Source organism: Eurypyga helias, unplaced genomic scaffold, assembly GCF_000690775.1.
Source record: "Eurypyga helias isolate BGI_N326 unplaced genomic scaffold, ASM69077v1 scaffold1850, whole genome shotgun sequence".
Taxonomy (NCBI): Eukaryota; Metazoa; Chordata; class Aves; order Eurypygiformes; family Eurypygidae; genus Eurypyga; species Eurypyga helias.
This window is the reverse complement of record NW_010226067.1, coordinates 43,858-56,919: the sequence shown is the minus strand read 5'-3', so window position 1 is coordinate 56,919 and position 13,062 is coordinate 43,858. Positions and strand designations below refer to the sequence as shown.

Below are 13,062 nucleotides of genomic sequence, written 5' to 3'. Positions count from 1 at the left end.
GAATGACTTCAAACTCACAGCCCAGTGTTGTCCATTTTTCTAGCAGCTGGAATTGTCTGCTTACTTAAGACTGATTTTTCACCTCTTTTATTATTATTATTATTATTTTAAATCTTTTTCTAACCTAGCACCATTGAATGAATGAATTTTTATCTTTTACATTTTCTTCAGCATTAAGCCCTTTAACCTGTACTAATGTGCATGGACTTTTTCTCTCTGTAGAAGACATCTCATGAATGACTAAGTTCTCATTCAGTTATGTTACCTGTTATCCCGTTAGCTGAGTTTTTCTGGGTTTGGGATATAAAGTATAGTTTGAAGGCTGAATTTTGGCCTGCCAGATTACCAAACTTAAGGCTTTCCAATCTCATTTGGCAGAGAAATTATGTACTTCAAGCTTTGTTAGACCAACAATGCACAGTTTATTCTGTTACTCTGTATTTTTTGAGAACTTAAGGCTTCATGTAAAAAATGGGGTGGAACAATCTGATTGAGACAGTTTTGCTTAGTTATTTACCTTGGACTGAAGGCAACTTAATCCTTTGTCAGAATTTTTTGGTTTTGGCACTGCAGAGATGCTTCACCAGCTCTTTCTTCTCGTTGGACTTATCTTTGGCTTTTAGGAAGGAGTGAATACAAGCTATTTCAGTCTTTCCTGTTCCTCAGTGACTGAGTTTGAAATGGAAGCTATAATGAATGATGAATAAAGGATGTTTCTGAAAATTTACCCTCTTTGTTTCTTCAGAACTTGTCTTTTACTAGTAATCTACTAGTTCTCTTTTTTTTAAAACTGATAATTTTATGTTCCAGTGAATAGCTTCACTCTACTATCCAAGTAATGCCAACAAAATTTTTGCTTTTCTTTGCATGCAAGTTGTAGCTGTGGTGGCTTTGGTAATTAATCTGCTGCACATCATGATGGATCAGATACCTCAGCATTAATGTCTTTGGTTTTACCTTGTCAGGAGAAAGCTCCAAGTTTCTTTTTAAAGGATGTGAATCCATATACAGTGCAAGTGTTGTATCATGCACTTACAACTTGTACATGCTGAAATTCATCATGTTTGTCTAACTATTCCTTACTGAATTAAGAACATTGGCAGGTGGTATGTATCGAAGATCAAGAAGTCTCTAGAACATATCGGCATAAACCAGTACTCTTAAATTGGGCTAAATGGTTTATACCACAAGCATCTTGGTAGCTTGGCTTTAAAAACTTTTTGAGATAACTTGTGACATGCTGGATTTCAGTTTTTGGTATCTAAAATATAACCACTGTTCTGCAATTCTGCACTTTTACAGGTCCTCCTCATCAATTGAAAGTAAAACCAGATTCTGAAATTCTGAAAATTGAAAATGGTACAGCTTTCCCCTTTCAGGTTGAAGTACTGGACGAATCAGGAAATGTAACAGTACAGCCAAAGTTGATAGTTCATTGTAAGGTAAACTGCATTTTATTATGTGATTTTGATACTTTTTCAGGGGCTGGGAAAAGAGTTTCTTTTGGCATCTGGATAGAATTTATTATCTGTAATAACGCTTTTAAGTTTCTGTAGCTTGGTAGCTGTAATTGTGACTCGCCTCATGTAGTCTGAGTCATTCAGTAAGTTTCAGAATCAGAGGAAACTGGCCTTAGAAATGGAAGAGAAAATTATGTGAGGATATATAACTACAGTTTGAAGTTGGTTTAGGTCCTATTTGCCATATACAATACTAAAATTTCTTGAAGGAAAAAAGCTTCATACAATTAGCTTTTGATTTGTTTAAAGAAGAAAATGCAGCTCTATAATATTATGTAAGACTGTTATCATAAGCACTTACCTAAGCTCAGAAGGAAATAGAGGTGTTACTGTCGCTTTTAGAAGTAAAAAAACTTTTGTCTGTTTGGACCTAGTTTTTTTTTTAACTCAAGAAAGTGACTTTTCCAATTCTAGTGAAATCAGTCTTTCAGCAAGAACAGGTAAGTAAATGAAAATGTTTTTCCCACTGCAAAGTAGTCTGCGTTCCATTTTCACTTTCTGTGTACATTCTCTTCCTGTAGACTGAGTCTGCAGTAGTGTGATGGTGTGTTGAACTTGATGTTTAAATTACGTTTAATGTGTGATTTTTAGAAAAGTAATGGAAAGGAGGTTGCCAAAGAGACTAGTGTTTATATGTTAATAGAAAACAAAAGTTGGGTAGTAAATTTTACTTCTATAACTTCTTCCTTTCTCCCACACGTCTCTTATCACATAGGAAAAAAAAATAGGTGTTGATCTTACAGGCTTCTGGAAAACTGAAATCTATCAGATTTATCTGTAAATAATCCTGTATATATTTGGACTTGTAGGAATAATCATTTCTGGAATAATCCTAGCAGTTCTGTAAAAAAAGCCCTGAGGTTTAATTTTACATTTTAAATAGTTTTTAGGTGCTTCAAACCTTCCTGTGTATTCTGTGGAGTGCAGTAATGCAGGAACAAATATTTTAACTGGTCCAGTTATACACGTGCAGAATATAAAGAAAGACCAGGTGCTGAAAGCAAGGATTGAAATACTTGTAAGTATTGATTGGGATGTTTGGATGAATTAAAGATTAAAAACAGACCTGTGATGTTTTACCCTGAAAAAAGTGAAAACAAATACTAATATGTCAAGATGACATATATGAAAGCATACTTGTGATAACTCCTAAGAAGTATTTTGTAAATCGTATAACATAATACTTTTAGAAGAGAAAACTCTTTCTAAATAGCTAGTATCTGTTAAAAGTTTTAAGTATTCTGGCATGTCTTTTTAATTTACTTTTGACCAGTCAAGCTGATTTCATGTTCGGACACCTGGTAATCCAGAGTAGTGCCATAGGCTATTATGGAGTGATGTTTATGCATATATGTGTATTTCATATCTTAATTATATGTTTGTTTTCCCCCCATGTATAGAGTTGTAAAGATGTGCCACCAGTGGAAAAGACTATTAAACTTCTTCCTAGCAGTCATGTTGCAAGACTACAGGTCTTAAGTATGGACGGACAAAAAGCTATTCAAATTAAACATCAGGATGAAATTAAGTGGGTTGCTGGCGATATCATGCGCAACCTTATATTTCAGATGTATGATGAAGGGGAAAGAGAGATACACATAACTCCAGCTGTGGCAGAAAAAATCAAGGCAAGTATTTTCGCGTGAACAGCAGCGTAATACAGGGGAGAGATACAATGCTGATTCTGTAAAATTCATAGACATCAGACTATGAAATTATATTCCCCAAGACAGTATTGTTAAACATGGGAACTTCACTTCCTGCTTAATGATTTTTTTTGAAAGGATTTTATTGAAATTGTTTCCTTAATGAGATAAAGACATTTAATGAAGTGTTAAATATTGCTCCAGGATAGTATTATGAAAAGCAGGTTAATAATTTCCAGTGCTTCTTCTAAACACAATAAAATAATTCCAACATAGTTATGATTCTTCAGATCTGGGGGTTTTCCAGTATTTAGGAACCTTGAATAGGCATGTACCTTCACGAAGATTTGGTTACCTGTCTTATCCCCCTGTCTGTGTACATATGTGTATCCTAATAGAAAGGTAGAGCACCATCGAATATGTGACACTTCTTTTGGTGAGGTTTTTTAGAATCAGATCTTTCCTAACTTGGGAAAGTGAGGGAAATTTGATGTATATTTCATTTTGGGGGAGTGAGGGAGGGGAGCAGGGGTGTGCAGATTTGAGTAATTGTCTGTATTTGGGAGGATAGCATTGGTTACTGTTGAAAAATGCAGAGGCTTTCAATGGAAAGCCTCGATTGACAGTATGTTACTTTAGCATATTTAGACTAAATAGGACATTTACATAATGACCACAGGTTTATTATGTAGTAGTCATTAACCGCTTAGCTTTCTATTAATTTAAGAAATTATAATTTTAGGTTAACTGGACACCTAAAATTAACAAAGACCAGTTGATTCAGGGATTATTACCTGATGTAAAAGTACCAACATCAGTAAAAGATGTACGTTACTGTCTGATTACTTATCTTGATGACCATGTGTCTTTGGAGAGCGCGTTCACAGTCAGGTTTGTTCATTTGAAATACTTTTTTTATGACTTACGTTGTTGGCAAAGGATTGTAGATCTGTACTTTGGGATAAAAAAAATCTTTCTACAGAAGCTGAAATAATGAAAATGGTTGGCAAATTAACGGGGGAGTGTAAGGGTAGGTGGGTGTTTTTATGTGAATTGTTTATGGATGAGAACATTGACCTATGTGAAAGACTACGTCATGATCTATGTATATCCAGCCTTATAGCCACTTCTGTAAGTGCACAAACAGAAGGGGATTACTGCTGTTGAAATCTCTCAGTAAACATGAGCTTATAGGATAACTAGTCTTACTGAAGAGTCGGGTCACTAGTTACCAAAGAGAAATATCACTATGAAGTTAATTGTTACCCTAGCCAAATGCTGGATGCCTGCATCTGTTATTGGGCAAAAGTGACAGGCTGTAAATCAAACTTTAAAATTGCCTGTTTATCACTCTTAATGAGTCTAGGCAGTTAGCTTTACTTACTGCCTATCTTTATAAAGTTTGTTAGGACAAATCTGATTGTAAATTACTTTAGTGTATTTCCTGTATTCTTAATAGGTTAGAATTCAGTAACTAGTTCACAGCACATTGATGTCAGGGGTAAATTGGCAGCAATTAGACATTTACAAATCTACAGTAGAAGAAAAAAATTATTACACGACCGAGCATTAAGATTCTTTAAAGTATTGGGAGCATAATGCTTGTGAAAAGCTTTCCACGATTCAGCGTGGTAGAGACCGAAAGCTTTGCAGTTAAGCAGTGTTTTTCATTTTCTTTTATGGAAGGTAAAAAAGAAGACTGAATTGGTACCTCTCTTCTTGAAATGAAGTAGAACAGTGGATTATTGACCATTTTTAATACATTTTTGCTTGTTACTGAAAAGCAGTCTCAGATCAGGTAGCTCTGTAGGGGTTATTCTGTTGTAGTTGTCATAAAAATTAACTGGAGGCCATTCAAATGGAATTGTTAAAAGATCTTAGTGTCATTTTTAGCTTAGAACACACAAAAGGAGTAAAAAACATTGTGTTGGCTAACTCTTGAATAACTTACAGATGTCGGGTAACTCTTAAATGTTTGGGGAACCAGAACATAATATATGTTAACCTTTATCAAGTAAACGGAAGGAAAGGCTGAGCACTCCAGATAGTATTTTTGAGAGGCTAGTATTTGACATAGTTTAGGCCTAATGAATTCTGCTGTATCATGGCAAAAGAGGAAATGGAAATCTGTCTTCGTTTTTTTATGATTGTTAGTCTTCACCATCATTTTTGTAATGTGCTCTGGTTTTGTTTTGCTTTTAAGGAAAAACTGTATCATTAAAAATTATAACTGTGTTAGTTGTAATAAAATCCTTAAGAAGTCGGCAAATATTTTTGTAGCAAGGGAAACTGTGATATATTTGTATCAGGATTAATGATGATACTATAATCGGTTTTACAGTAATAGATGTATTTTAATATATAGACAGTTATATGTTACTTTGACTTAGAGGTCTTGGGGATGGGTTTTTTCCAAGATTTAAAGTACTCCAGACTTGAATTCTACCTTATCTGGCTAATGATCTGATCAGTGGTAAAATACTGGTAGGCAAGTTACTACAGATAAGGTAAAATCCCATAACGTTCTTGTGGCTGTTACATAAGTAGTGTCTGATAAGCTCCCCCTGATAAGACTGAGGTGAAAGCTACTACATAACTTGTATGCACAGGAAGATTGATCCTCTAAATATATGCAAGGATAACATCTTTTAAAAAATCTGGTCATAAATGAGTGATAACTGCTGTATGGTTTATCATGCCTGCTGTTGTAAGTGATTGCCTTTGTGAAAATGATTAAAAGTAATTTTTCGTGTGTTGACTTAGACCGCTTCCGGATGAACCCAGGCACATTAAGTGTAAATTAAACGGACAAAACACACTGCAGATGGGTGAAGAACTACAAGGTGAAGTTGGTGAGTATTTGCATATTCTTTAATTTCTTGTAAGATTAAGATACATAATTGTAAGAGTGAATTATCTTCTACTCTTTAGCAAAAAAATAGGTTTATATTCTCATTCATGGAATGAGGGTCAGATTTTTCTAATTGCTGTTTTACAATCCTGGAGTTACTCTCCAATAATATTGGCCTCTTAGTTTGTACATTGAGACATTGGTCGCACTGAGTTCGAATTGTTCATAAATTTTCACTTACTTCAGGTATTCTGAAATCTTACAGGCCGTAACAGCATTCAGACTATTTCAAAGGCTTGGACTTCAAAGTGAAACATTTTAAGGTTGACTTTAACCTAAGAGGAAGGCATGTTAGGGATCAGTCTTCTCATTTTCCTTTGGTTCCTGTACAGTTGCTATATGGCATAGTAAGAAGTTAAAAATTCTAACATTATTTTGGGGCATTAAAACTTTTGTGTGAGTGATGGAGAGCACATAGGGCAAACTGATAGGCTGAAAAACATCTTCCAATTTTCAGATTTTTTTTCCCTAAATTTATAGCAAGAAATCTTTTTAATTAAGAAAAAAGTGGGAAGCAGAAATATGTGATATGGCTGTATAGATAGTTTGGGTTTTTTTAATAACGTTTGATACCCACAAGATGGGTGAGGGAATCTTATCAATGTCTGTAAATACCTGAAGAGAGGATGCAAAGAGTGTGGAGCCAGGCTCTTTACAGTGGTGCCCGGTGACAGGACCAGAGGCAGTGGGTGCAAACTGAAACTCGGGGGGTTCCCTCTGAACACCAGGAAACACTTTTTCACTGTGAGGGTGATGGAGCACTGGCACAGGTTGCCCAGGGAGGTTGGGGAGTCACCATCCTTGAAGATAGTCAGAAGCCGTCTGAACGTGACCCTGGGCAACTGTGCCTTGGGCAGTCGGCTGTAGGTTGGCCCTGTTTGAGCAGGGGGGCTGGACCAGGTGACCTGCAGAGGTCCCTTCCAGCCTCAGCCACACTGTGATTCAGTGATACTCGTGTGAATTTTCTCTGTATAATGTGTATGTTGTGTACATTTATATTCTGTATGTTGTGTAATGTTTCATTAAAGCAGCTGCTGAAGTAATAATAATAATTTTAATCATTATAATCATCCTTTTCAACAGACGTAATGATTACAGATCAGTATGGAAATCAGATTCAGACAGTGACATCTGCGTGTCTAAGTTCCATAGGAGTTTCTGGGCCTGGACTTGATAAATCAAATGTGAAAATAACTTGGCAGGTATTTATAAGATGTCATGTTTTATTTTTCTGTGTCCTTTGTGTGGTAATTATCTTAATTCTGCATGCAGAATTGAACCAAAACTGTGGAAAGGTAGTCAAATTAAGCACTAATTGGTAAACTCTGAGAAGATAAGGGACCTCAGGCATTAAAATCATGGAAATAACAGCAGCATCTTAAAAACCTTATCACTGCTGCAACTATACAATATGAGGGCCAGTTCGCATAATGCTTGCCTCATGTTTGCTTTGTTTCTAGTCCATTGTTCTATGTATTTTTAGTCTTTTCTTCTGTGTTTGTTTATGGTGGTACTGTTGATTCTATAATGTTTTTGAAGAACCCTGTAGAATGGACTAATGATATTGTCTGCCATAGTTTAAATTGTGTTCTATGCCTTTTAAAATATGTTGGAGGTAACTAAGTTGTACGTAATTCTTATACATTTAAAACAGGTTTCTATGAAATTCTTGGGTTTGAAATTGTTTACTTATTACGCAAGAACTCCATTTAAATTTAATAAATGGAATAGAACTTGTGCTTTAATTTTTACTCCACTGTCTCACAGTAAAAACAACAGTGTCTAGCAAGCACAAATATCAACATACCATATTGAAAAAAAATTATCTTATACTTCCCTTTATTTATTCTTGATAAGATCTTCTTTTTGTTTCTCAATAGGAAAGTACTCTAACAATGAGAGTAAAAGGTATTCGGTTTAAGCCTTGTATACCTGGAAGCAAAGAATTGTGCTTCGCTTGGCGTGAATTTTCTGACTTTCTCAGAATAAATTTAACTGCAGGATCCCCTGCTAAATTACAGTTTGTTGACTGGCCTGAGTTAGAAAAGGTAAGTTGAACAGTTTTTCTTTGGAAAAAAAACAACAGGGTCAATAATCAACAGGTCTTTTATTTCCAGAGGTTTTTTGGAGCACAGGATGCAATGCTGAAAACCCTGATTTGTTAATATTGATAATTCTAAAAATTATCAGAATATGACAGGTCTAGAGACATTTTTTGTTCTGTACAGGACAATGTTAACACAAGCAAAGTAAGTATTTAGCAATCTAATTGTATGGACATGTTTTAAATGGGACTGTAGGTGTGAGGCATTTTTCATACAATAGCTAGCTATGTTATTTAAAAGTAAACTTATTTTGGAGTATATTTTTTCATATGTGTGTGTTTACAACACTATATTCCTTAATACCTCTTAAACTCTATTCTGTCCCTTCTACAGATGATGTATTTTTCTTTTCTTTGGTGCAGCAATTTTACTGCGGGCTGGATCTAACACCCTTCTTTTGCTGCTCTTTCCCAAAGATACTGTCCTTAAGGGTAGTAATTACTAGCAGCTCATCTGTCCTTTACCTGTTACTGGGTTTTTTTGACGTTTAGGGTGTAGGAAGGCAGTTCAAGTGGGAGACTACAGTGGTTAAATGAAAAGGATGGAGATTTTTGGTACCATCCATTTATTTGCTGGTTTTTAGGGGGATTGGGTTTTTTTTTTTTTCCCCCATGTTTACTTGGCTAATCAAATGATAGTGCTGAAGTTGCAACAGACAGCAAAATAGGAGAGTGGAAGTAGGTAAAAGATAATTGGACCTTTTGAGCAGGGAACAAGAATAAAGATTGGCATGTTGGGAAAATGGAGAAGGGAATTATTGAAGAAAAAAAGTGAAACAAAACGTTCAGGAAGTAGTGTCTAGAAAGCTGCCATGGTGTATCAGAAGATAAAAATTTTAGGCTATTTGCTCTTGCTACAACAAGGAAACTTGGGTTTGATAAGCCTCTTCAGAAGCATGCCCTTCCTTTTAGTCACATCAATACAAGTAACACATACAATTCAATTCAATTAGTGCGTTTCATAATGACAAGAGAATGTAAATGGGAAAACCCTAGAAATACCTTCCTGGGCTTTTACAATTCTGTCATGATCTGGCTGTTACTGGCGACAAATACTATGAAAAAGGCAGACACCATTACTCTGGGATTGTTGACCTGCTATGAATGTCTGATATACCTAGAACAGGATAGTATAATGCATTTTTATCTCTTCCAGCCTGTTGCAGTGATCAATGGTAGAGAATTGCAGAAGCCTCTAATTGTTCAGCTGTGTGATCAGTGGGGAAATCCTTCTCCTGAATCAAATGTCAAAATCATCCTTACAAAGAGTACCAACTTAAAGGTAAGCATAGGCCTTATTATATGAACTTTGTTTAACACACATTTTTGTTGTCAAATTATCTTCCTCATTTTCAAGACATTTTTGTAAAAGTGAGTTAAATATTCTAAGTAAACAGTTCTCGGGACAGATTGCTCAGCTTCCTTTCATTATAACAATCACAAGTATTGTGATTCACCCCTTCTGCTCTGCTCTTGTAAGACTCCACCTGGAGTACTGCATCCAGCTCTGGGGCTCCCACCATAAGAAAGATATAGACTGGTTGGAGCGAGTCCAGAGGAGGCCACAAAGATGATCTGAGGGCTGAAGCACCTCTGCTATGGGGACAGGCTGAGAGAGTTGGTCTTGTTCAGCCTGGAGAAGAGAAGGCTCCGGGGAGACCTTACAGCACCTTCCAGTACCTGAAGGGGCTACAAGGAAGCTGTAGGGGGAGTTTTTACAAGGGCCTGTAGTGACAGGACAAGGGGTAACAGCTTTAAATTGAAAGCGGGGAGATTTAGATTGGATATCAGGAAAAAATAGTTCACGGAGAATGTAGTGAAGCACTGGAACAGGTTGCGCAGAGAAGCTGTGGATGCCCCATCCCTGGAAGTGTTCAAGGCCAGGCTGGATGAGGCTTTGAGCAACCTGGTCTAGTGGAAGGTGTCCCTGCCCATGGTGGGGGGGTTGGAACTGGATGATCTTTAAGTGTTATCACTATACATTCTGGATCTCGTACTGAACCTTTTTCCAAATTTGGGATGCATACCACACTACTCATCCCCCACTTTATCTGAGGTAATTTACTGCATAATATTAATAATTATATGGTCTAAACTGGTAACCAAATCATTTTTATCTGGTGGTTCTTTGATCGTGATTCCTGAATGTGAGACATCCGGTCTGTAGTCAGCAGGTTTGCTCCCTATTTGATGATCCCTGTGAAAAGCATTGACAGTATAAACCAGTGAGATTGCAAATCTAACCCAAATTTAAGTGGTTACTGTCTTTTCCATGAGTGAGGCATGAGTGTCAGATGGTCTGCATGTTGGCCTCACTGAAGAAAGGAATTTGGCAGAATACTCCATTCTTTAACATTTTGGTTCTTGTTACTGGGGGAAAAAAGGAAAGTCAAACTGTCAAATGTTCCTAACTCATATTGAATGTGTATGTTATCAAAACAAGATATATTCATTTACCTCTGGACATGACACTTTTTCACGCAGGGCTTGTCTTGTTCCCTTTCTGTTCCTGCTTGCCATGCATTTGTGTCCCTCAGTTCTCTGAGAACACACAGCAACCAAGAACTTTCACCCCTCAAGGACTGTGGCACAGCTTCACCTTTCCCCCAGTTTAACTGTGCTGCTACTATTTATTTTTTTAAGGCAATTCTTTATATCATGAATGTTTTTCTTGTGGCTCTTTTGAATCCCTTGCCATAGTTGCCTGCCTCATGGTTTGGGATTTTGTCTTTTATTTGTCTCAACTACTGCCTTTATGATGGCAGCTGTAGCTCCTCAGGGCTTCCAGTTACGTGATTCTTGAAAGAACATACAACCTGGACAGGCAACGCTGTGTGGTTGTGCCACCTGATCAAAGAGAGGTTGTGGTGGCATGCTCTGTCTTTTCAGATACTATACCTTCCTCCAGGGAGGACCAGCAGCATGTCTTAGAAAACCTGCATGCTTTTTGCCCTTGTGGGATGTGTCCAGGGAGAAAGTGTTCTGGAAACCAAGGTGGATCGTTACTACAATGCTTTTATTACCGTGCATTCTCCCAGAGCTTAACACTGGTGTAATTTCTAAGAAGAAACTGGATATTTGCTAAACAGACATTGGGTCAGTAGTCATGAGTATCTTGGGAGAACTGTCTTGCCTTGGCCAATCCCATGGGTTTTTTGAAGAATCTCCCAAGGGAAACGAGAAGTTTCTGGGAAGTGAAATTCTCAGATAGGCTGTCTGTCTGTATTTCACATCCCGTCCTCTAAGTTTCCTACGCCTGATAGCAGCATGCATTTCCTGTACTCCATTCTCTCTCTTACAGGTGCAAAACTAAATGAGTATGGCTCAACAGAAACACTGAACTCTTATGTGCAATTCAGTAGTGGAAATGCACAGATTTCAAAATTGTAATTTCAAATACAGGCTTATTTTATTGAGTTGAATATACTGTTCAAAAGAGTTTATGAGATGTCAGGCAGTTTGCATAGCATTTTCTAGTGTATCTATACAATGCTGCCTTCCATTTGAACCATTAAGCATGCATGATTTGCCATTGCCTTTCTCTAGCAACATGGTAGGATAAATTCATGCTCCCATAGCTGGACCATTATGAATCAACTTTCACAATTTTTTTTTTTCCTAAATCAAGTTTCATTCTTTTAACTTACTGGCATGAGATTTGGGAAATAAAATAATTTTGGAAGATTTTCCACTTCAAGCATTCAAAAAACATTGGTTTTTTTGTAAGGGGACACCAGAGACTTCTGAAATTTGCACTGAAATAGCGAAGGGAAAGCAATTTAATGCCAAACACTATTCAGATAATGACAAACATTTGCACCACATCGTCGCATTATGTCATAAATTAAAAAGTTGATTTCCCTTGTTAGAGAGGAACTTGGTATGGAAGAACTCTGAGTGTATCTCTGGCTTCCTTTGCTGTCCTCCAAATTTTAAAGCTACTGTCTGGGGTTCTTTTGATGCACTGACAAGGTGTTTCTTAGGTAAGACTATAAGGCAGCATGTGCACAGATTTTGCAGAAGAAACAGCTGTCTAATTCCTCTTTAAGATTCACACCTGATTCTGTGAGAGGAGAGACATTCTTGGTCTGTTACCGTGCAGCCCGGAGTTCATATAGTTGTGGTTGATGAGGAAAGTGAAGTGAGCTGCTCTGCCATTTAATGTGTAAAGGCTGTATGACTTCATGGTACTGCCAGTCGCCAAGACTTCCCTTTCAGTGCCAGGGAAGTAAAGGCAGCAAAGACAGGGTGTACCTATGAAACACACCAGTGAGTTTACGGGGAGTTATTTCTGACATGAATGCCTTTAAGCCAGGTGTAGAAAGTTCCATTGGCTTCAAAGGACTTAGAATCAGACCTAATTAACATGCTAGGTAAATAGGAGATGTATAAGGCATCTGTGTTATCCTAAACCAACACTGACTAGAGGTTATTTATCATTATTAGCATTTGAGTAAATGCCATTTCTTGTGGTATTGAGATTAAATTTTGACAAAAGGTACTGTACTTCATCACTTACAACACTTTTCTCTAGGCTGTCTAGCAGTCTCACATTTTTGGCAGCGGGACTACAGTGGCAGAGGGGGAAGAGAGACAGATGTTCTAGTTGTTTTTACTTCAGTTGTTTCATTCTTTAATTTTTGCTACCCAGGAATCTCTGTGCAGAGAAACGCTGTAAATGGAAATAAATAGTTTGTAGAAGGTTTTAGAATCTGAAACTATACTCGGATTAACATGTGCTATGGATGACAATAGCATCAGTAGCAATTAAAGAAATAACCTCAACAAAATATTTGTACATATTAATAAAAAAATTATCCTAGTTCAGATAAAGTGATTGTCTTCAAAAAGTGGCAGAGAAAATTCTGAAACCTCTTAATA

The 13,062-nt window shown here is 36.9% G+C and overlaps 1 protein-coding gene across 1 annotated transcript in view; it reads left to right on the top strand.

Moving 5' to 3' along the window:
- SMCHD1 (structural maintenance of chromosomes flexible hinge domain containing 1) overlaps positions 1-13,062 on the top strand; it is a 64,595-nt gene that overhangs the window by 27,498 nt on the left and 24,035 nt on the right. The window contains exons 21-28 of the mRNA XM_010151270.1: positions 1,303-1,442; positions 2,404-2,538; positions 2,921-3,148; positions 3,909-4,057; positions 5,930-6,018; positions 7,161-7,279; positions 7,958-8,125; positions 9,338-9,463. Coding sequence (XP_010149572.1) covers positions 1,303-1,442; positions 2,404-2,538; positions 2,921-3,148; positions 3,909-4,057; positions 5,930-6,018; positions 7,161-7,279; positions 7,958-8,125; positions 9,338-9,463 — 1,154 coding nt within the window. The remainder of the gene's footprint in view (positions 1-1,302; positions 1,443-2,403; positions 2,539-2,920; positions 3,149-3,908; positions 4,058-5,929; positions 6,019-7,160; positions 7,280-7,957; positions 8,126-9,337; positions 9,464-13,062) is intronic.